Source organism: Thermobia domestica, chromosome 4, assembly GCF_964235325.1.
Source record: "Thermobia domestica chromosome 4, izTheDome1.hap1.1, whole genome shotgun sequence".
NCBI lineage: Eukaryota > Metazoa > Arthropoda > Insecta > Zygentoma > Lepismatidae > Thermobia > Thermobia domestica.
The window spans coordinates 212,593,006-212,614,603 of NC_137457.1; the positions used below are offsets into that span (position 1 = coordinate 212,593,006).

Genomic DNA, 21,598 nt, shown 5'->3' on the forward strand with positions numbered 1-21,598 from the left:
ATTTCCTCTGCTTGCTTCTGCTCGCCCTGGTGCTGCAAGTCAAGATGTTCCAGCAGTTGAAACATCCCCCGATCCAGACATTCTCCCCGACCCACCTATGGAAGGAGTTCGTTCTACTGACCCGGAAGTTCTTGCTCCTTCGGAGCCTACTGCAGTACCCTCAACTAATTCTGATCCCAAGGCCCAGGAAATTATCCAAGAAGGACAACTTGCTCAGGTAGGTGACCAACAGTCAGTTCAGGATATAAAAGTTGTTCCGAGTGCTCCCATGGACCATGATAATCAATCTGCCGTGCACTTGGGAGCAGATTCAAACATCACTCTCGATAGGAATGTACAACCCCTTACCAGTGACTCTGCTAGTGAATCTGATCTCATTGCCCCTGTATACGAAAAACGTAAACTTTCCAAACTAAAGACAACTGTTAGTGGCGTTCCGAAAAATTCTAAAGGAAGCCGTACTTCCGATGTTACCCAAGTTTCAGGTGCCCGAACCCGGGCCACTTTGAAAAAGTTGAAAGCTGGTATCCCCGTTGGGGACGACTTATAATTATTTTCCTTGTTCTATTGTGGTCTATATTACAGCCATTTATGCAGTGTTTAACATTTCGCTTCACTCTATTTTTGTTTCTGTTTATCTTTATGTATAGTTTTAGTTTTGCCACCATTAACTTAAATGCATTTACTTCTCCTGTTAAACAAGAAGCATTAAGAGACTTTATCTACAAAGCAGACATTGATGTGTTGTTCGCTCAAGAAGTAGCCCTTCAAGAGTATAGTTATCTTTCACATCATACATGCTATTCTCGTTTTACGGAGAATGGGCTAGGTACAGCTATCATCTACCGTAATGATCTAGAGTTTAAGGCCGCTAATGATCACCCAAATGAACGAATCTCCATTGGAATGCTTGACCGCATCAAATTATGCAACATTTACGTGCCATCTGGGTCTCACAAAAGGCGAGAGAGACAGGATTTCTTCAACTGATCTTGCGCAGGCTTTATTTAATGGTGCCAACCCTTGTATTTTAGGTGGAGATTTTAATTCTGTTTTACAACCTATTGATCAGACTCCCAACTTTAATTTCTCTCCTGAACTCCAGCGAATAGTAGACACCTATAATCTAGTTGATGTGTGGCGTCACTTTCGACCCACTGACCCAGGTCACTCATTTCATACTTCAAAATCATCCAGTCGCTTGGACCGTTTTTACGTAAGTCGCTCACTAGTAACACAAGTACGAGATGTTACCCTTGAACCTGTCTGTTTTAGCGATCATTATGCTCTTGTTATGAGAATAAACCTACCAGTGTCAAAATTTTTGAGAAGTAGTCCTCTTTGGTATTTTAACACTTCTATACTTATGGACCCTGAATATCAGCATTTAATTCGAGAGGAATGGAGAATCTTGTCTCCATTAATATCACGCTATCAGGGCAAACTTATGTATTTTTGGGATAAGCGAGTTAAACCTAGATTTCGATCCATAAGTAAGCAATATTGTATCCAAAGGAACCAAGCATATAATACTCAATATAACTATTACTCGCGCCTACTCAAGGAATACATGCAAGAACAATTGCGAGGCCGCCTGGTCAGGCCTCAAATACAAGAAATCAAAGCCCATCTATTGTCATTGCATAACAAACGAATGCGTGTTTTTTTTATTCGCAGCAAAATTGCCCCGGCCGCTGACATGGAACAGGCTAGTATTGTACAAATTCAAAAAGAACGACACAGAGGCAAACAAAAGTTGATTTCATCCATTAGGGGCAAGGATGGCCAAATTTATGAAGGTTTGCAGGTACTTCCCCAATTTGTTCAGTATTATAAACAATTGTATGCAAAACCTAATGTGAATAATGAAGATGAATCTCTTTTGGACTATATCCCTTCAATCCTAGATGTTAATGCTCAAGAGTATCTAAACAGTCCTTTTACCATCGATGAAGTTGAGACCTCCATTAGATTAGGAAAACGTGGCAAATCTACTGGAATTGACTCTCTTCCTTTAGAATTTTATCTTAGTTTCATTGATATTCTTGCCCCCTTTCTCACGGATCTCTTCAATGAATATCGAGAAAATTTTACTTTAGGAGAATCTCTCTCTACGGGTATTACTGTTTTAATACCTAAAAAGTCTAACTCTACGTCTATTGATCATTACCGCCCGATCAGTCTTTTATGTGCCGATTTAAAAATCTTAACACGATGTCTAGCGCTTCGTATAAACCATTATATAGGAGAGTTGCTTAGTTCCTGTCAATACGGTCATGGACACCATGCATTACTTTATGAAGCTTTAGCTAACATAAGAGATTTTATAGCCTATCATGAGACTGCCGCCCCCACTCCTGTGGCCATTCTATCCACGGATTTTTCACAAGCTTTTGATAGGGTATCACATGACTATCTCTTTAAAGTCCTACACAAATTTGGTTTTAATGGCACTTTTCTGTCCATGCTTCAGGGAGTGTATCACAACAGAATTACGAAATTGAAACTTAATGGTGGTTTAAGCTCCGCTATCCCCTTGTGTACTGGAATTCTTCAAGGTGACACCATGTCCAGTATTCTATTTAGTCTCTCAATCGCACCTCTAATATACGCGGCGCAGACCAAACTCAATGGCATCAAAATTTACCACGCCTCTATTTCAGTCGCGAGTTACTTAGATGATGTCCACTTCTATGTGAACAGTATTTCCACCCTCGAAAATATTCAGAATCTTATAGACGCGTATCAAAGCATTTCAGGAGCAAGCTTAAATAAACAAAAAACAAAGCTCCTCTGTATTCATCCAAAATATCAGGATCAATATAGTGCGTACTACACGGCAGTTAATTCCGTCAAAATCCTGGGTATTGAGTGGTTCAATACCATCAAACAAACCATTACTTTCAATTATGATATCATAGCACACAAAATACGTGGTCTTCTAATACGACATAAACCCCGCAATATGGACATGATCAGTAGAAATTTCTTTCTCAAACAAAAAACGTTCAGCCTTCTGTGGTTTGTTTGCTCTATTTTTCCTCTCCCCCTACAAACATACAAATTCCTCACGAGTCAAGCTTTGTTCTTTCTGTGGCATAATAGAGTGCTTCGCGTTTCACGTGAGCAACTCGTGTTACCTCCGGCACAAGGTGGCATAGGATTTCAAAACATATTGCTCCAAGGTCAGGCACTACTATTGAAACGAACCATCGACGTGTTCACGAATGATAAGAACAGTGTATCTAGTAACGTTATCTCTGCTTGTTTAGCTTGTGTCGACGTTCAAACACCTATTAGTATTTTTCCTTGGGGTCATAAATTCCCACACCTGCGAGAACCAGTTCTTGATATAGCCTATGTGCTGATTGCCCGAAGCAACTTAGACCTCATGCCTGTTAGAGCAATTTATCGCCGTTATGTGCAGACACAACACTTCGTCACGCCCCATATTCAATTGAAAGAGCCACAACTTCACTGACCTTATATTTGGCGAAATATCAACGCTCCTTTCTTAACTACTCAGCAAAAATCGCTCTGGTATTTCATTGTCAACAACAAATACGAAACGCTAGACCGCCTCTTTAACTTAGGAATGGTGGATCACAATATGTGTTTTCACTGCAATAACAAAGATACTCTTGAGCATCGCTTACAATTTTGTACAGAGATTCAAAATATCTGGCACCATTTTAGCCTACTTATAAGTAAGATTTGTCGCTCGTCTCCCCACTACATTACGGCTAACAATATTCTTATTTATCCTGATTTTCATTATTTCCCTAATGCAAAAAATAACAGTGTAATTTGGCTCGCTGCATATACTCTTCTATATGTGCTTACCACACATCGACCGTATCATGTCGATGTGTATTCGTCTTATCTGCGACACCATTTGCAGAAACTTCCTGTGCAATATAAACGAAAACATTTTGCCAATTATTTGGTTGTCTTAGTTTCATAATCTAGTATGTACTTTTCTTACCTGTGAATTGTTATCTATCTTTTAATCAACATGTTTTGTCTCGCCTGAATAACAGCCCAATGTGATGACTATAAACTCTTTGCAATAATTTGGTAGTCTTACTTTCATAACACTTATGTTTACTGTTCATAATTGTCAATTGTTCCTTCTTTATTTTTTTTTATTTTTTTAAATTTTTTTTATTATTTTTAATTTTAATTTTTTTCTTTTAATTTATTCCAATTTACATTTCTATATAGTTTTCTTTTTTCGGCACATTGTTTCTGGATTACTTCTGTAACTGCCTAATGTAACTGTAATTAAATTGTGAATAAAGTCTTTAAAAAAAAAAGGTCCTCCGTGGCTAAGCGGTTAGCGTACGCGCCTTTGGCGTGGGAGACCCGGGTTCAATTCCCGGCGGGAGCTCATGTGTTTCGGATTCCACGTTAATCAGTAGGTCCACGTCTCATATAGCCTCGCTGCTGAAAGGGACGCTAAACTAAAATCAACTCAACTCTTTTTGCGTCTACTCTATACACTTTCTACGGAATTTATTTACTTTCTGACCATTAAACTTGTCTTTGTGGTTCTTTATTGATATATTCATAAAGCTTAGTTTTCATTATTCATATTGTGTGTGTTATTACACTTCTTAAAATTTCTGTTTCTTTTTCGCAGGCATTCTCGTTTCAATAGCATAGGTGTACGAACACTTTCTGCGCTCACTGTATGTACAGTAAATACAAATTTACAATTTTTGACTTTACGAAGTATACAATGCAATTGTTCAATAATTAACATAAGCAGGCATTCATTAATTTATATTAATATAATAATTAATAAAACTAATAAGCGGGTGATTGATGACTCAGTGGTAGAGTTTTCATCTATGGTATTCTAACCCAGGACATGTGGGTTTCCGATGGCTAATTTTGTGTTCGAAAATTTTTCCCGTGGTAGGCCTACTCTTGGTTCCCTTTCTTATATTTGTTCCATCATCACTCATTAACGAATTTAGTTTATCAAAACTCTATAGCCATATATTCATTCTGTCCGTCAGTGAAACAAACAGTCTCCATAACTATCTGATGGATTACCATCAATTTTGGCCACGATGTACAGAGTCAATAGTTAACAATCGAGTTCCCTGATGAATGTAATATTCAAACCGGAAGCGGTACAAATCAACCATTTCCGGTTTTAACGTCAATCATTATATAGTAAATATGGTAATAGATAGCGAGAAGCGGTTTCCAGTAATCGACATATATAACATTCATGTAGATAGAATGTTACCCAATTTGAGCATCTGCTGAAAATAATGAGCTTAGGTATTTAGAGAGCATTTTCCGCTTTAGAAAATGTGTGCTTCGTAAAGAATGTAGAGAATTAGCTGAGTCAGGCACGTAGCTAGAATATGGTAATAGGAAGAGGGGGGGGGGGGTCTGTCACGAAATACTGTGGTTATTTCCAGGGGCTCAATCATTCTAAACTATTTTATTGGCAACGTATATTGGTTCGTTTAGCCAAGATTTCTAATGGAGGGATGATATGAAATACTGTAGTTACACACCAGAGGCTCGATCAATCTAAATATTTTACTGACAACATACCCATATTGATTGGTTAGGACAATAAAATGAGGATATATTAGTAAGTATTTTAATAAGAAGCTATGAAGAAATCTCGAGTAAAAAAATATTAAAAAGTATTCAAAAAGATATAGTCTTCCGAGGTCATTCGAACGGTGTCGAAAATTTTGCGTCTGGGAAATTTGCGCCCTACCTCAAGAACAGGGAAAATTGCGCCTGCGATGTACCTCCACCGGGAAGTTTGAGCCCTGCGAAATAAAAGAACCTATTGGAGCTTACGCATTTGCTCGGAGGGGCTGACATTACAGCATAAACAATCCTCCCCCCACAACCATGCCATTTGTGATTTATTTTCATTGTGGCTATATAAGGGGAGAATAAACTTCAATATAAGCGAAAAGAACACAACGGATCAACGCAATCACTGCTTCTTCCAGAGATGATTTTGGGGGAACACTGGCCTCCCCAGAGCTCTCAGACTGCCCCCTCGGAGGAGACCAAAATAATACGTCTATAATATAATAATAAATAGAATAGTACCAGCAGTGACCCCCTCCGGAATACTAAGTGTGCCTCCCGGAACATTTTTTCTGAAAGAACGACTGAACGCAATTGTGTGTTTGAAGTGTAATTCCAGCAAGTAAACACACTGTACATAGTTTTCTTGATAATATTACTGAACTGATTTTACATTCACTTTACATTTTCTTTTCTATATTTTGTGTCCTAAAAAGCCAAACAACTCGCAAGGATTGTGAACAGAGATATCTGGGTAGAGCCAAACAGTCTTTTGTAGATTAAATTATACTCTTTGATTATATTAATAAATAATTATATATCAGTCATTTATACTTTTATTGTAAATTTTGTAATATAATGAAAAATTGTATTTGTATGGATTGCCCTTTAGTGAACTAAAATTGTATTTTTTTCATTTGTTCGGAATATTATAACGGATGGAGTAACTCACTGAGACGATGAGAGGCAAGCCTAGTTCAAGTGTGAGTGGAAGTTACTTTACACAATACAAAAATAAGTTGAATTGTAGGGCGCTAACATCCCAGTGCAAATATATAGCTGGCGCATTTTCCCCTATTTTTGCGGTAGGGCGCAAACATCCCAGTGCAAATATATTGCGAGCGCATTTTTTTCCTATTTTTGTAGTAGGGCGGAAATTTCCCGGGCACAAAATTCTCGCATTCAAGGAAAATCCGGTAGTGGCGCAAACATCAGTGAAGTTGACAAGCCACTTATGTCAGTTTCCAATTTCGACTTTAAACGTCGCTAGTGCTATGTTAGTGTTCGATAGTGACGCAAATCGTTAGTACTCCACAGATAACGTGTGCTTTTTAAATAATGGATATAAGTCTTCTAACTGTATGCCAACACGCCCACTTCTAAGAATCATCTCAAAAATGCGGTTAATCGTTAGAGCAAGTAAGTGTTCATTAGTGCTATTAACATTAGCGTTAATGCCTCCATCGTACGGCCCTTTGAGTAATAATAACACAACGCTCTTTGCTAGTCTCAATGCGTCCCTATATTCTCGCGAACATTCTGACATGCCCAAGTTAGTTACTTTTTTTTTGCAACTATTGTTTATCTGTTATTGTTTATTGTTTATTGCTAGTCTGCAGAGTAGTCCTTACATTAATATGCCATTGTCCTTGATAATCATTGCGTATTTACAAGCAGTTTGTTATTACTGTTAGAAGATATCAAAAAACAACAGATAAAATCTACTACTTAAGGGTTCATATTTTTCTTTTACAGTACATAAACGATTAATAATAATAATAATAATAATAATAATAATAATAATAATAATAATAATAATAATAATAATAATAATAATAATAATAATAATAATAATACTATTCCAGCATAAAAGTTATCAATTGCATCACACTGGCAACAAGCGACGCATATTTTAACTTCATAAAAATTCGTTTCTCACGATTTTCTGGAAAACTCGTATGATAACATCTTCATTATGTCAAGTTGTTTATCTCAGTGTGATATATGTATTACCTCTGGACAATATCACAGTAAAACAAAAATTAAATATTAGGAGTACATCGTACTTTTGGACTACATCTCATTAACCATGGGAAGATTGAGTAGTGTATACTTTAGGATGGAAGTTTCAGCTTAACTTACATCATACATTCTTAGGATTACAGAAAGGAAATTTGTTCGTTTGCATTTGAACAAAATTCTTAGGATTACAAAAAGAAAAAATAATTTTTCCGAATTCCGGATTTTTTCTGAATTCCGGATTTTTGCCGAAATCCGGAATTGTTCCGAATTCCGGATTTTTTTCGAAATCCGGAATTTTTCCGAAATCCGGATTTTTTCCGAATTCCGGAATTTTTCCGAAATCCGGAATTTTTCCGAATTCCTGAATTTTCCGATTTTACTTTCCGGATTCCTGAAAGTAAAAATTCCGGAATTGCCCATCCCCAATCACTACCATCCAAAGCTCCCACTGCCATCGTATGCAATGATTGGCAAGTTATTGGCACGCTTTAAGGAGACTGACAGTGTTTTGAACCGACCTCGCTCTGGCAGACCGCGATCCGTAACCGACGATGACACGCGCTGACATTCTGGCTAAAGTTACGTACAGTCCAACGCGATCGATACGAAAGGTGGCCCAAGAGTAACACTAGCAGAATGTCTATCCAAAGAATTCTGCCCAAGCATAATTTTCATCCCTTCAAGGTACACTTCGTGGAGGAGGGCACATCACATAGCCTTTCTGTAAATTTCCTACACTTAGGCACAGCATAGTTTGACGGTTTAATAATTACGTAGACAAACTTTAGGTCAATAGACACAGCCACCAATCACTGACCGTTTGGCCACTACAGGGCCACATTTTTGTAAACAGCGGAAGGTAACTGTATTCTGAATTTCGGTAAAAATGAATGAAACCGTGATGTGTTGTAGATATTGTGATCCTGAGAAAACGTCTCAGTTTGTACAATCCGCGGCAAAAAACCTGCAACATGAGCATATAAGTTTATTGTGAAATGACGAAGTCTTTTGCTTCAAAATAAGTGTGCACGGAAGGAGGCCGAGGTTTATCCTGGCGTGATTCGTTCCACTTAGACGTTATGTTCATTCCCTGTGCTGTTACGCGTAGTTTCACAATAAACTTACATCCTCATGTTGAAGGTTTTTTGCCGTGGATTGTACAACCATCCATCTCTGACCGTTTGGCCACTATAGGGACATTTTTTTACAGGACGGATAGGGATTTCAAGAAAATCGTAGACGTTGACGTTGACGGTCCTAGTACCCCTTCTAATTGTCACAGGGCCATGAACTATATCTCGTTTTAAAGGGCATGGAACGCAGATTCCAACGTGCTAACTTTTGTGCCCCTCATTCCAAACTTGTAAAAGAAGAAGAAGACGAACGTTTTGAAGAAAATGACATATTTTGTTTTAGGAACTTTGTCAGAGGCTGGCAACACTGTTACTGGTCGTACGAATGAAAAATATTTTCACGTGTACGCCAGTCATTGGGTACAATCATGCAAAAAGTCAAGATCGAAAGTTCAATACCAACTGAGAAAAAATTCCAAATATGTTTTCTACGAAAATCACCCTGTACATATTTTTCGAAATATTTTGGTCTACCCTGACGTCCCTAATTGGCACAGAGATATAAGCCATACCTCATTTGAAAGCTTGTGAGACATAGATTTGAACGAGGTAACTTCTGTGCCCCTCGTGCCCAACCCGTAAAAGAAGTTGAAAAAGAAATTTTAAAAAAATTGAAATAGAAACTACATTTCCCGAAATTGGCAACACTGTTTTGTGGGTCACAAGAATGGACATACACAGAGTATCATTAGTTAAGATGTTTATTTATCTTTATTGATATCACCTTTATGCCTGTAGCTTCTTTGGAGGGAGAGTCTTCCTCCCCCAAATGCTGAGGGGAGGGGAAACTTGTACATCCAACTTCTCCCCCTACCCTTCCGCTGCTGGACTCCCGATGTGGACGAAATGCACATCGTTGGAAAGTTTGATCCTTCCTAAAGAGATAGACACTTAAATCATCTCTTTAGGTTAATTAGGAGCGAAGTGATGGAGGCTTAAACTGCTGGCTCAACCCTTGAGTCGTTCGTCCTGTAAAGGTTAAATCATGGTGGAATGGGTTAAATGAGCAGAACGTAACGGTATTCTGGATTTCGGTGTAATTGCTTGAAACTGGATTATGTTGCTGACGTTTGGCCACTACGAGGGCATTTTTTTTTTTTTTTAAACAATAAAAGGTAACTGTATTCTGAATTTCGGTGGAATTGCTTCAAGCCATAATATGTTGTTCATATTGGACCGTGAGAAAAGTTTCAATGGGCACAACCACCCATCACTGACCGTTTGACCACTTAAGAACCACGTTTTTTTTGACAATAGCAGAAGGTAGGTCTGGATTTCGTTGGAATTGGTTGAAACCGTGATATATTGTAGATATTGTGATCCTGAGAAAACGTCTCAATGGACACAACCACAAATCACTGACCATTTGGCAACTACAGCACCACATTTCTTAAAACAGCAGAAGGTAAGGATAAGGAAGGTAACATATCACAGTTTTAGTTATTTTCACAAAATCCAGAATATCGTAACCTTCGGCTGCTTTCACAAACGTGGCCCTGTAGTGACAAAACGGTCAGTGATTGGTGGTTATGTCCGTTAAGAATTTTTTCAGGATCAAAATATCTACAATATATCACGGTTTGTCATTTTTACTGAAATCCAGAATATCGTTATCCTCGGCTGTTTTCAAAAAAGTGGCCCTGTAGTGGCCAAACGGTCAGCGATTTTTGGTTGTGCCCATTGAGACTTTGTCTCAGGTACACAATATCTACAACATATCACGATTTCAAGCAATTCCACCGAAATTTAGTTTCCGTAAAGATTGTGCGGGTCCTTTGTCATTTCGAAGGGAGCCATTGCCCCCTTAAACTCTTTCCTCGCAAAAACGACAAAACCCGTATTTCCTACTTTGAAGTCATCTTTGCATCGGCAGAGTTTCGTTTCTTTAATGTAGCTCTTTTAATCAAGAGGGCCCATTTTTGAAAAGGGGCCTTTGCCCCCTTAACCTATTTTCCGAAAGAAACAAAAAACACATGTCGATTTATTTTCGGTTTACTATATATGTGCCAAGTTTGAAGAAAATCGGATGAGTGGAAACCGTTGTGAAGCTACCTCCTTTACATTTTCATTTTTTTGACAACCTGTTTTTGCCCCAAAGTCTTCAATTATTTTTATTTCTGCAAATTATGAAATGTGGAACGGTGGGATCAATACCATTAAACATGTAAAAAAAAAAAAATTAAAGGTATATAATAAAGTTGTTGACCTCAAATTCAGATAGCCCAGAAAGACTGAAGAATGTCTTACTTATTGTTCCTGTCTCTTCCGATTGTACGAATAAGTTCCTTCAGTCACAACATATGGTGAGATTTGTTACATGTTTATCAGTATATTCCACACTTGCCAAAAAAAAAAAAAAAAAATTCTGTATTTCGTTAATTTTTCCATCTGGACTTGAGATAGATGATGAATATCTCCGTGAGGCGGAATATGTATATTTTCAGGATGAGACAGGCAAGGAGTCAGAGATGATTGCCTTAAGTCTAGTTTCGTCTCTTCCGTACCCTTTCTTAAAAGTATCGAACGATTGACGAAGAATAACAGGGATATGCATCAATATGAATAAACACACTTCATATATATATCATATATATATACTAATATGATATATAACTAGAATCATATAATGCATTTTTTGTCATGTTTAATAGCCAATTAGTGCCATTAAACGTTATTAAACACAAACTTTGCTGTGTTAATTAAAATGTGTAACGTAAAAAGTAGAGACAAGAACTCAATTTCATGTGTTTCACAGCAATGTAGTACGTTATTGACTGACTGTATTATATTTTAATGCATATTTCAATAACATTGTTCATAGTGAAATGAAATGAAGTTTGTTTATTTAACGTCGCATGTTTATGCTCTTTGGGCTAAAGCCCGTAATCATGGGAGTTAAACTAGAAAACTTCAATTCATTTCTAATAAAAAGAAAGAAAATAATTGTAAAATAAGCATTTCCTGTTGTCCCACCTAGAATCGAACTCGAGACAACGTGCACTAAAAGCACGTGTGCTAGCCACCAAACCATTGAGGAGGGCTCATTGTTCACTTATTACTCAGAGTTAAGCCTTACTTTCCACCCAAATCAAATCAGAGAAATATGTGTAAAGGGGAATAATTTTAGAATGGCTTGAAATTGATATAAAATGCATTTTTTAGTGTAAATTTTAGAATTTTTGGTGGTTTGACCCCAATGTATATACCACTCTAGTATGACAATGATCAGAGTCAAAACTGTACTCTCTAATAACTTGTTTATTTTGTTTATACATCTTTTGTTATATTAAAAATACCTAAGTAAAGAAAGTCCATAGTAAATCTGGATTCTTATTTCAGAGATCACGAGAGAATCCGGAGCAACTCATCTCCCAGACTTAGCTGTTTCCTCACCTTTTATGAATTAATTTAATAATATATCTTTAAGTATTAACTCTATTCTTCAGCCTGGAGTTCAAATTTCAAAATTTTAATTAACTTAGAATTGTTAATTTAGTTAAATTAGCAATTTACAATTGACTTTAATTAAATGATGCCCTTACTTGAACTTAATAAAGTTTGTGTAAAGGCGTCATTTACGAACCATCAGTATTGTCTTGTTGCGATTGTTGACATTGGTTTCAATGATTCTAGTTTGATTGGAGTTAATCGTTGTTAAATAAGCAGGCATCTTATGTACTATTCAAAGTATAGTATGGTGCAATCACATTCCTAAATATTAGAATTAAAATCATGTATGGAATAAATTATTAGCTTTATGCTAAAATGTACACTTGCAGGCCTTATCTTCTTCAGGTGTACAATCAATCTACAAGCAGAAAATCACCGTGCATTTTCAACATTGGTGTATGAAACACAAATTTTCTGGATTATTTATATTTAAAATGTAAATATATATATATATATATATATATATATATATATATATATATATATATATATATATATATATATATATATATATATATATATATATTTCAATTTATATCCTTATAATAAATTACATACAATTTTAAGAAAAACAAATATATGGTATTTCATCATCATCATCATCATAGGTACTCTGTCCTTATTGGCAGGTCACTTGCCGCAGCTGAGAAGCTTCCATTCTCCACGGTCCTCCGCTAACCTCTTCGTTTTCACGTATGATCTTTCTGTTTTTATATCATCCATTTATTGTAGTTTCCGCCCCTCCCTCTCTTTCCCGTCACCATACCCTCTAGGACGTCCCTCATAATAAAATTTCTTCTTAGGCAATGTCGCAACCAGTTTCTCTTCCTCTTCTTAATAATATCTAAAAGTGTTCTCCTCTCCAACACCATTTATAACATCTTCTCATTCGTTTTCCGCTCGATCCATCTAATTCTTTCCATTCTTCTTCACACTCACATTTCGAAGGCTTCCAGTCGATTTTCATCACTTTTACGTAATGTTCACGTTTCCGTCCCATACAGTACATTACTCCACACAAAGCATTTTATAAGTCTTTTTCTCAACTCTTTATTCAAGGTCCCACAAAACAGACTTTTCTTCCTCCTAAAGGCTTCTTTCGCCATTCCTATCCTTTGCTTTTATTTCACGTTCGCACTTCATGTCATTACTAAGAATACTACCCATATATCGAAAACTATTGTATTTGGGGTATAAAAATTTAATGTTTCTATTTCGAACCATTTTACTAAGGAAATTGTACTTTGAAGTATTACCACATATTGAAAAACATACCCTTTGCTTATGCAACTTCCATTACGTGCCTCTCAAATATTATACCATGGGTAGCCACTCTTTTATAAACAAGACCGTACTAATGTCCTATGAAAGAGATTAGACCAGTACACTCAATATATAAACATGTTGTAGTAAGGCCTGACCTATGAGGGTAAATTAGATCAATAACCGACTACGTGGTAACCACGTGCTAATACTGTAAACATTTTGGCAATTTCTTATCCATAGAAGAGGTCAAGCGGAACTATCTAAATTTATAAAGTCCTGGAGAACTAACCAAATTTTGTTTTCTGCAAATTAACAAATTTAAGGGGTGGTCCAACACACACGTACTAAATTTTGATTAGGGAGCATCAATGTGCCCATGTCCTATGAAAAAGAATAGATCCTTGTACTCAACCATATAACCACATATCATGATAAAACCTCATCAGAGAAAATAAATTAATTCACTAACTTACCACATATTTCTTTCTTTATATTGTTTGACAAGTTTTGACCCATAGAAAGGGATAAGCAGGTTCAACCAAGTTTATAGAAATATGTTTGTACTGTGGAGAACATGTATCAATTCCTGCTTATTGACAATTCTCAAATTTAAGAAGTTGGCCAATGTACCAATTCCGAAATTTAAGAAGATTGCATCAATGAATCCATGTTCTATGAAAAGTCTCCTGTACTCATTTTAATAACCATTTAACCTTCATCAAAAAGGATAAAATAGGTAAAAAAAAAAAAAAAAAAAATCCGAAATTTATTTGCAATTTTACCCATGAAAGTGAACGAGGTAAACGAACCAAACTTACAGAAGAAAATACCCGGTCCTATAATGCTTTACCACATTTTTAATCTTGGAAATTTCCAAAATTTCAGTAGGTGGTCCTACGCACTCCTTCCAAAATTTATGGGATGGGCCAAGTTACCCCTGCTAAAATCAAATAAGGATGACCCAATGGCTTCATGCCACGTGATCAGGTCCATGACGCATTTCAGCTAATCAGAACCTTTTAAGCTATAAGAGGGTTCCATACTACTGTAGGTAACTGCACTGGCGTAACTTTTTTCAGCTAAGTCTCTACTACAAGTCATAATCTGGGGCTCTTCAGTAAAATCCATCATGGCTAAGAGGTTAGAGTACATGCCTGTGAATTGGGACACTCAGGCACCCAGCAAGAGTTCATGTGGCTCGGATCCCTCTTTAAGCTGTAGATGTGCATCTCATGTAGCCTCGCTGCTGAAGGGGACGCTAAACTTAAAATCAAGTTGCCTGCTTAACACCTGGGCAACACGATGGTCTGCGGAGTTGTAAGTTAAGCAACTGTGTAGCAGTCTGGAGAAGGCATTAATATAATGCCAGAACGTAACAGGAATTTATTCGCTTTTGGCTGCCACTGAATTTACACTGCGGAAATCAAATCAAATATTCATTAGTAAATAAAACTAACCATATATACTTTTCTTTCACAGGTAACAGGAGCAGGTCATGGTATTGGTCGTGAACTAGTTCGCAAATTCTCCGAATATGAAGTAACTCTTGTTTGTTGGGATGTCAACACGAACACAAACAATTCCATTGTTGATGAAATCAAACGACGAGGTAGGCAAGCTTACGGATACACATGTGACGTTTCTAACAGAAATCAAGTCTTTGAGACAGCACGTCGAGTCAGGAAGGAAGTGGGTGATGTTACAATTCTTGTCAATAATGCTGGTTGGTTCGACACAAAGCACTATTTTATTAGTGATTTGAAGGAGGATTATATTCGGAAAATGATGGATGTTAATCTCTTATCTCAATTTTGGGTAAGATAGCTATTATTTTGCTTATTGTTTTTACTTAGGCCTATATAAACTTTTCTTTCCTGGCATAATCAAGTTTTCAGATGGAAGCAAGATTGTTATAGAAATAGAGTTCTTCTAATGTGAACAATTTATGATAGTACTGTCTTACACAGGGGTAAAAGAGAATCTGAAAAGCTAGGGAGACAGTATGTAGCGGCAGGAAGCCGTCCAACTGCCCATCTTTGCACATTGTAATTTTTTGGGAACTTGGAGGACGCCATACATAGTTTTGTTGGTGGAGAGATGGCTTCTCCCCGTGTTACTCCTTACTTTTATCCCTGGTCTTACAAATAAATCACATTTAAATGCATGCTACCAGAAGCTCGGACATGCTGTGCAAACTATAATGACTTCGGGTAATGACCTTCAGGAAGTGAAGTAATGTAATTTCGAGCTTGTTATTTTATTTTCCAGGATACTGAGTTCTGTAAGTTCGGAAACAGAGATTCAACGTTCTTTTATTTTTTGAGTGAAATGATACTTATATATATATATATATATATATATATATATATATATATATATATATATATATATATATATATATATATATATATATATATATATATATATATATATATATACAGGGTGAGTCAAAATAAGTGTTACAAGCCAATATCTCCCGAACTATACATCATATAAGAAAAATATTAAGAGACAATGTACAATACAGAGGGGCCTAAGAAATGAGTCAAACATTAGGTTTCCCCCGACCCCCATTTTGGGGGAAGGGGGGTGAACGTAAAATTTTCAAATGGTAACATAGGTCGAGTGATACCTCGTTCGAAAGAGCTTGAAAAATTGAACAATTTTTGTAGGAAACAATTTTTGACATGGGGTACCGTTTTCAAGATGGGCCCCAAAAATGGTCCTGTATCCGATAAAATTTCCAGTAAGTGTTACAAGCCAATATCTCACGAACTATACATCATATAAGAAAAATATTAAGAGACAATGTACAATACAGAGGGGCCTAAGAAATGAGTCAAACATTAGGTTTCCCCCGCCCCCCATTTTGGGGGGAGGGGGTGAACGTGAAATTTTCAAATGGTAACATAGGTCGAGTGATACCTCGTTCGAAAGAGCTTGAAAAATTGAACAACGGAGGTGTGTGGAGCAGGATGGAGGACATATCGAGCATCATTTGTAACATGGTAAGTGTTGAAATTATTTGCTTTACAGTGATAGAAATTACAATTTTTAACATCGCAGATACCCGTAGAATTACTAAACGTTATTCTACTACTTTACAGGATATTAGGTTGTGGTAATGCTGTTGTGACAGGCTTGCCTGAAATCAAAACAACTTTTGTAGTAAGCTGTTTGGTATTTCACGATCTATCAAAGAGGTATCACTCGCCCTATGTTGCGATTTGAAAATTCCATGTACACCCCTCCATACAAAAGCGGAACGAGGGAACTTCTTTAACACAAATTTCAGGCTTTCTGTATTGTACATTGACTCTTAACACTTTTCTTATTTGATACGTAGTTCGCTTGATATTGGCGTGTAATACTCAATTTGAACACTGCACTTTCTATCTGAATGTGGAACCACTTTTGGCGGCCATTTTGAAACAGGCTTGCCCTAAATGAAAACAAATGTTGTACGAAGCTGTTTGGCTTTCCATGATCTATCAAACAAGGTATCACTCAACGTATATTCCCATTTGAAATTTTGAAATTGGTCACGGGGCCTCATGATTAGGGCCTTAGGGACACCACGACAACATCATTCCACATTGCCTATGATGTTTTCGTTTTTCATTTTTTGTTTAATCGTTTCCTACTCATACATTTCCGATTTATAAGTACTGGAAATTTTATCGGATACAGGATCATTTTTGGGGCCCATCTTGAAAACGGTGCCACATATCAAAAATTGTTTCCTACAAAAATTGTTCAATTTTTCAAGCTCTTTCGAACGAGGTATCACTCGACATATGTTCCTATTTGAATATTTTACGTTCACCCCCCTCCCCCCAAAATGGGGGGCGGGGGAAACCTAATGTTTGACTCATATCTTAGGCCCCTCTGTATTGTATGTTGTCTCTTAATAGTTTTCTTATATGATGTATAGTTCGCGAGATATTGGCTTGTAACACTTATTTATAAGTACTGGAAATTTTATCGGATACAGGACCATTTTTGGGGCCCATCTTGAAAACGGTGCCCCATATCAAAAATTGTTTCCTACAAAAATTGTTCAATTTTTTAAGCTCTTTCGAACGAGGTATCACTCGACCTATGTTACCATTTGAAAATTTCACGTTCACCTCCCTCACCCCAACATGGGGGGCGGGGGAAACCTAATGTTTGACTCATTTCTTAGGCCCCTCTGTATTGTACGTTGTCTCTTAATATTTTTCTTATATGATGTAAAGTTCGGGAGATATTGGCTTGTAACACTTATTTTGACTCACCCTGTATATATATATATATATATATATATATAAAGTGGCGGATCCAGGATATGATCAAGGGAAGGGCTAAACCATAGTTTGCCGTTTTATCCAGTGTAAACCTGAGCTTCAAGGGGGGGGCTATAGCCCCTCCCTTTTATCCGCTACTGTATATATATATATATATATATATATATATATATATATATATATATATATATATATATATATATATATATATATATATATATGTGTGTGTGTGTGTAGTGGACCATTTATCTTAAACATTTAAACATTCTCTTGTAACATTTAAACTATTGCCCAAATTACACTGAAATTTTGAACCATACAAACATCAAGAGGAGGACCTTGTTTCGCACAGTGTTCGTAGCTTTCCTATAGAAAATTTCCGACTAACTCAAAATTTTCCCTTTTCTTATCAAATTTTCCCTCGTTCGTTGAGCGTCCAATTTCTATGACAGAAGTTATATAATAAGATTAATTTAGCTAGTGCCAACCACATCTGTTTTATTCATTTCATTTTTGCTTTATTTTTACTTTTTCCTCCACTTTTTTTTTTATTATTAAAAACACACAAATACTTCCAGCCAACAATAAGTGTCAATTATACTACTTTGAACACACACTCACAGACTATTGCTATTGTATAAGTTTATTTCTGAAGAACAAAGAAAAATTTAATAATTTATATTCTGGTCAATCAGTCAGCAAGAGAAGTTCCCTGGATTTTCCCTTTTCATAGAAAAATTATCTTCTTCCTGTTTTGTTAAATTTATCGACGAAATTTCACTAGATTATGAAAATTTCTCAAACTACAAACACTGGTTTGGCATAGCCTGTGGTACCAAAACATTAACAATGTTGCCAACACAACATAAAGATATATTTTTCAAATTACAGTACGTCAGGTTAATCAAATTTCAAATTTACACGTAAAGCGAAAATAAACAATATCATACTTCTCATGCGGTGTTTCAGACTAAGAACGCTACAGTATTAAAAACATCGAAAAACAAAAGTTCCGAGAGTTATAGAAGAGTAATAACAAAGTCAGATAGACAGGGCATTACGATTTTAGATAGATTGAAAATCATCTATAAAATTAGATCAGATATTTATGTCTTGAAATAAAGACTTTTGAAAACTTCAAATTTCAATCCCTTGTAACTTTCTACATATTCATTCGAAACCCGCGATATCATGACCACGTTATTAGACACTAAAGTACTTTGGGTGTGCGTTACCCCCAGTGGCGTATTTACGATTTTGTTTCGGGGAGGGCTTTGCTAACTTTCGGGGGGGGGCTTTGCCTGAAAATGTGAAAATTCTGCAAGATATATCATATACTTTACTATAGTAAGTAAGATTTCGGGGGGGGGCTTAAGCCCGGAAGCCCCCCCCCTAAATACGCCACTGCCCCATCTGTATCACTTATGCTATTATAGATGTAGAGGACATCAAAATTTTGATGTTTCTGATAATGTAGCGTCCTTAGTTTGCAACACTGAGTTAGAAATGTAAGACTGTAAATTTTCGTTTGAATTGTGGATTAGGAATGTGTAATAACTTGATGTAGTGTCATTTTGTAGTAGAAATTCGTAGTGTAACTTGATGTAGTGCAAATTTATGTTCTGATCCCAACACTGTACGCCCTGTAGTATCACAAAGTATATCAAGCAATGTTCCCCTATCAATATTTGCATGGTTAAAATTTTAGCGTTTTTTGTCGATTAGTTTAAAGTTGCAATATAATGTCAATATAAATGGTTCATCTTGTATAAGTACATTCCCCGAGTTCCCACATAAAGTTTATCAGGATGTAATGAAAGCTTTTGAACTAGACTGTGAAATACTTCAATGAGTGCAGTATAAAGACCGTAATCAACTGAATTTAAGACGAGGGAATGTCCAGAGAGTTACAGACGTTTTGAATTTTTTTTTTTAAAAAAGTAACAGGATAAACAAACTAAATTGTATTAGCCCTATATACCTACATTTGAAAGGTACACCCTTAAGATATTTTTCCACATAATCACCATGCAAGTTAGGGCACTTATCATATCGTGGCACAAGTTTTTCAATACCGTCGCGGTAGAAATCAATCGCCTGCGATTTCAACCACTGGTTTACACTGGCATGCAGTTCGGCGCCTGTATCAAGGCGTTGTGTAGCGAACCATATGTTTATCGCTGGAAAAAGGTTGTAGTCGCTCGACGCCAAATTCGGGCTGTATGGTGGGTGATCGAACACCTCCCATCCAAAACCATCCAAGAGCTCTCGCACTCGGATAGGTTTGCCGTGTGTGGACATGTCCCATTCGGCGTTCACTCATTATTTCATGTCCGTACATTCCACACAGTTGGCAATGGATATCAATTGGCTTGTGGATTTTTGCCAGCAAAAACCTAATCACAAAACGCACCTCACAAGAGGCGGGATTTTCTATTTCAGTGCACATTGTAACATGTTACAGAAAGCACAGTGAGAGCGTCACAGTCTTCACGCTACCACAGCTGGATGCGTGCTGAGTGTGGCAACATTCTGACACCAAGATGACGACTCTAGCCCCGCCCATAGATGGCCATTTTCCATTGGGCTCGCTCGCGCTCGCGCTCACTTCTCTCAACTGAGCTCGCACTCACTCGGGCTCGCGCTCATCTCTCTGGACTGGGCTCGCGCTCACTCGCGCTCGCGCTCACTTCTCCTAACTGGGCTCGCACTCACTCGGGCTCGCGCTCATCTCTCTGGACTGGGCTCGCGCTCACTCGCGCTCGCGCTCACTGCTCCTAACTGGGCTCGCACTCACTCGGGCTCGCGCTCATCTCTCTGGACTGGGCTCGCACTCACTCGGGCTCGCGCTCACTTCTCCTAACTGGGCTCGCGCTCACTTGAGCTCGCGATCACTTCTCCCAACTGGGCTCGCGCTCACTCGGGCTCGCGATCACTTCTCCCAACTGGGCTCGCGCTCATTCGCACTCGCGCTCATTTCTCTTAATTGGGCTCGCGCTCACTCGCGCTCGCGATCACTTCCCTCAACTGGGCTCGCGCTCACTCGGGCTCGCACTTACTTCTCTCGATTGGGTTCGCGCTCACTGGGGCTCGCGCTCACTAATCTCAAGTGGGCTCGCGCTCACTCGGGCTCGCGCTCAATTATTGAGCCCGAGCCCGGTTGAGCGTGAGTGCCGAGCTCACGAGCGTCGGGCTCGCGAGTTTGGACACCTATGATACAGACACGGACAATGACACGGAGAACCAGTCATATTAACAAATGCTGAAACAAATCTTCAATTACGCGCTTATTCACCTAAAAATCACCTTCACTAACATGTCTGCTCACTAGGAGCGAATCCCCAGCGTGTACGTTAACATATACTTACGAGATAATACCTATAACGACGAATGATGTACTCAGATTTTGAGTACAGTTTCAAAAGTTCATTTCCGTAAGCTGTAAAGGCAGTAATTGCTATGCTATCACAAATTGCTATCACAAATTAATTGCAACTTTTGAGTTGCATACACACAAACTACTAGGTAATGAAGAGCATGTACTAACAAAGAGTACACTGGAAAATGAAATAACATGTTATAACAAAAATTAAAATAAGATGATAATCGATACAAATGTAGAGGATGAATATGGCATGTCCGAACTTCGCCAAGTATGGTGGAAGAAGCTATTTGTTTACTTCTATCCTCAATTCATGTCATAGTTTCATTACACAACTGTAGTTGAAAAAAAAAAAAAAAAAAAGAACACACTACGGTGATGTTCAGGAACAGTTACTCATCAGTGGGGGACTGTATTGAAACTATGACATGAGTTGAAAAAAAAAAAAAGTTAGCTCAACATATTGCAAAAAGGAATATATCAAA

General features: G+C 37.4%; 2 protein-coding genes across 3 annotated transcripts in view; one reads left to right on the forward strand and one right to left on the reverse strand.

Moving 5' to 3' along the window:
* The window catches only part of LOC145683435 (estradiol 17-beta-dehydrogenase 11-like), a 113,101-nt gene extending 97,771 nt beyond the window's left edge, over positions 1–15,330 (forward strand). The window contains exon 3 of the mRNA XM_081754770.1: positions 14,925–15,330. Within this exon, the coding sequence (XP_081610896.1) occupies positions 14,925–15,269 (345 nt within the window). The 3' untranslated portion in view covers positions 15,270–15,330. The remainder of the gene's footprint in view (positions 1–14,924) is intronic.
* The window catches only part of LOC145683852 (uncharacterized), a 534,245-nt gene that overhangs the window by 433,242 nt on the left and 79,405 nt on the right, over positions 1–21,598 (reverse strand). The gene's annotated exons all lie outside the window — the stretch shown is intronic.